Source organism: Drosophila arizonae, chromosome 5 (assembly GCF_054131065.1).
Source record: "Drosophila arizonae isolate 15081-1271.41 chromosome 5, UAZ_ARI_1.0, whole genome shotgun sequence".
NCBI lineage: Eukaryota > Metazoa > Arthropoda > Insecta > Diptera > Drosophilidae > Drosophila > Drosophila arizonae.
The window spans coordinates 10,319,376-10,321,783 of record NC_142925.1 but is presented as its reverse complement, the minus strand read 5'-3'; the positions used below and the strand labels follow the sequence as shown (position 1 = coordinate 10,321,783).

Genomic DNA, 2,408 nt, shown 5'->3' with positions numbered 1-2,408 from the left:
CTGTTATCAATGCTGTCAGAGAGATGAATGCATAAATATATTGCATATATATATATATATGCCAGATCTGTAGGTTGCTGCAGTAAGCCATGTGGTTGCTGTTGCTAAGCATTTCGCCTTTGCTTGCTCTGCGCTGCCCCAAGTCAAATCCTGTTCCTTTGCAGTTCCATCTGGTGCGGCAATGCCAGCGCGCTGCTACGACGGACGCACTTGCCCTTGAGAGCACAGGAACTCTGGAAGAATGCATGGCGCTGGCACGTGAGCTGCGTGGCCTGGCCTTAAACTTTGCACCGGGTGGACCTGGTCGACGCAAAAATTATTTTGAGATACAGCCTAGAGATTCGACAAGCAGGAGGCGGCAAAAGGATGCGCGGAATCGTTTGAGTGTTTTCGAGCAGCCCGCAGAGTACTTCAACTGCCATGTTCTGGCGTGTCCGCAAAATACGAGCTTTGCGGGCATGACAAACGATAGTCGCTTCGACTACTACAGCTTATACGGCAGGCCCACAGGTGAATAGGCCAGCGATTACAATAAATCTGAAATCTAATCAATGGCTTCCCGTAGCGCTGCACAACATTAGCTGCGTTGAGCAAGTGGGTCTGTTTGTCTTCTATACCCAACCCGCGAACTATTTGAATGCCTCCACTAGTTGCAGCAATGCCAGCGAGTTTAGTGGAAGCCTAGCCCATGTGGCCTCCGAGGCGCGCACCTATGCACTATCTCAGTGGCTGGTGAATTATAATAGACAGCGCGTGGGTGAGAAACCAGAGCCAGGCATCTTTCTGGCCTATGTGGGCTTGCAATTTAATATCAGCAAGTCCCTGCAGCCCCTCGACTATCGCAATGCGCAGCAAGAGAGCCTGCTGTGCTTTCTATATCGCGCCTGGCATGTGGGTCATCCTCGTATAGGGTAAGTGGGATTGTCTTGAAATACACAGATGCATAAATAGTAATCAAGAATCCATTATAGCGGCAGCCAAGCCAATGCCAGCTGCGTGGCTTTGACGCCAAACAGCACTTGGCAAACGTTGAGCTGTGATCGTGAGCTGCCCTTCATCTGCGAGATTTTTACGCCTCCGAAAGACAATACAACCAGGCAGTTGGACACGGGAGCAAATGCAGCGGATGGGTGTTACTGACAAAGCCATATAATGAGTCTAAAATAAAAGTATTTAGTTCCAATTAAATTTTCATAGAAAGTAGTAACGCCTTAGATTCCTAATTCTTGCCCCGAAATAATCGCCAACTTTAATAGATTTAACAAGCTTAGAGCTGTGAGCAGCTCCTGCCGGGAGGACAGCTAGAAACAGAAACAGCTATCAGCTAGTTCTAGCTATGCTTTATATGAGTTAGAAACAAAAATTAGTTTGATATTAATCAAGAATTTTTATGATTTACAACTAATTTTGCAATTCGAGCAGTCAAATGAGGATCGATTTGAAAACTATAAATCAATTTGATAAATGAACACTTGGTTTGCAGTTTAACCAGTTTCACAAACCAAGCCTTCCAACGAGACACTGGTTCACATCGATGAACACAATTAAGAACAATATATTAATTATGGTTTACCACTGCTCGAAAATGAAATTTACGATTATTTGATGCAGCACAGTTATTCGCAGAATTTTTTTTTTATTAGAATCAGCCGTGTTCAAAACATCAATTGTATTGTAATGTGTTGTGGATGTGTTCGAACTCTCTTCACTTTACTGAATGGCAACAATAAATGAAAAAAGTTTTAATAACAAAGTGTACACTGAAGAGCTTAAACGAGATGTACCGTTTAGTGGTACTTGTAGTTCCTGTGGTGCTTCAACTTGGGGTAGTTGATGATATAGAAGAAAGCCATGCTGGCGACGGTCAACTGGAAGAAGGGTGCAATGCCAGCACGCTTCGGGAACACATACTTGTGCTGCCAACGCCACCAGGCACGGCTGACAGCGCCAGCGATGGCTGATGGACTCTTGTTGCGACGTCCAAACCAGGCGCCCAACTCGCCCAATTTCACTTGGCCGAAAGGCACATCAGCTGCAATGGTAAAAAAAATAAAAACCATTACATAAAATGGAAGAAAAAAAGTATGGTATAAGCCGCAATGTCGGGCGGCAGAAAATTACGTAATTTCGCGAATTTGCTTACCTTTGCCATAGTAGCGTGCTGGATCATAAGGTCCATGCGTCTTTGGGTTATACTCAGCAGGATAGTCACCAAAAGCCATCTCGCTAAGTTACGTGTGTGATAAAAATATATAATTTGCCAATGAGATTATATTTTCCAGCCTGCTACTTACTTTGCTCGATACTTGAGTATGAGTACGACAATGTATCGATAGGAATCAGAGCACACTAAGTGCACAGTGATGTACAAATAAATATCGATAGTATCGGTACCCCGATGTTGCATG

General features: G+C 44.3%; 2 protein-coding genes across 3 annotated transcripts; one reads left to right on the top strand and one right to left on the bottom strand.

The window, feature by feature from the left end:
* The first annotated feature begins 83 nt into the window (after nucleotides 1-83).
* LOC108616031 (uncharacterized) lies at nucleotides 84-2,234 on the top strand. 2 transcript variants are annotated; one of them, XM_018010966.2, is made up of 3 exons: nucleotides 84-510; nucleotides 566-911; nucleotides 972-2,234. In XM_018010966.2, exons 1-3 carry the CDS (start codon nucleotides 90-92, stop codon nucleotides 1,138-1,140), a joined length of 936 nt encoding a protein of 311 aa, XP_017866455.1. In that variant the 5' UTR covers nucleotides 84-89; the 3' UTR covers nucleotides 1,141-2,234. The 2 variants fall into 2 exon arrangements, with proteins under 2 accessions (XP_017866455.1, XP_089325452.1); XM_089469326.1 differs by having other exon boundaries at nucleotides 960-2,234.
* Nucleotides 1,599-2,402, bottom strand: ATPsynF (ATP synthase, subunit F). Its single transcript, XM_018010969.2, has 3 exons — nucleotides 2,295-2,402; nucleotides 2,144-2,226; nucleotides 1,599-2,032 (listed from the first exon to the last, which is right to left on the bottom strand). Exons 2-3 carry the CDS (start codon nucleotides 2,220-2,222, stop codon nucleotides 1,788-1,790), a joined length of 324 nt encoding a protein of 107 aa, XP_017866458.1. The 5' UTR covers nucleotides 2,223-2,226; nucleotides 2,295-2,402; the 3' UTR covers nucleotides 1,599-1,787.
* Between the last annotated feature and the right edge of the window lie 6 nt (nucleotides 2,403-2,408).

Coding starts and splice junctions, on each gene's coding strand:
- LOC108616031 (XM_089469326.1), top strand. CDS start 90: ATGTGGTTGCTGTTGCTAAGCATTTCGCCTTTGCTTGCTCTGCGCTGC. Junction 511..565: donor CTTATACGGCAGGCCCACAG/GTGAATAGGCCA, acceptor GGCTTCCCGTAG/CGCTGCACAACATTAGCTGC. Junction 912..959: donor GTGGGTCATCCTCGTATAGG/GTAAGTGGGATT, acceptor ATAGTAATCAAG/AATCCATTATAGCGGCAGCC.
- ATPsynF (XM_018010969.2), bottom strand. CDS start 2,222: ATGGCTTTTGGTGACTATCCTGCTGAGTATAACCCAAAGACGCATGGA. Junction 2,033..2,143: donor AGCACGCTACTATGGCAAAG/GTAAGCAAATTC, acceptor TTACCATTGCAG/CTGATGTGCCTTTCGGCCAA.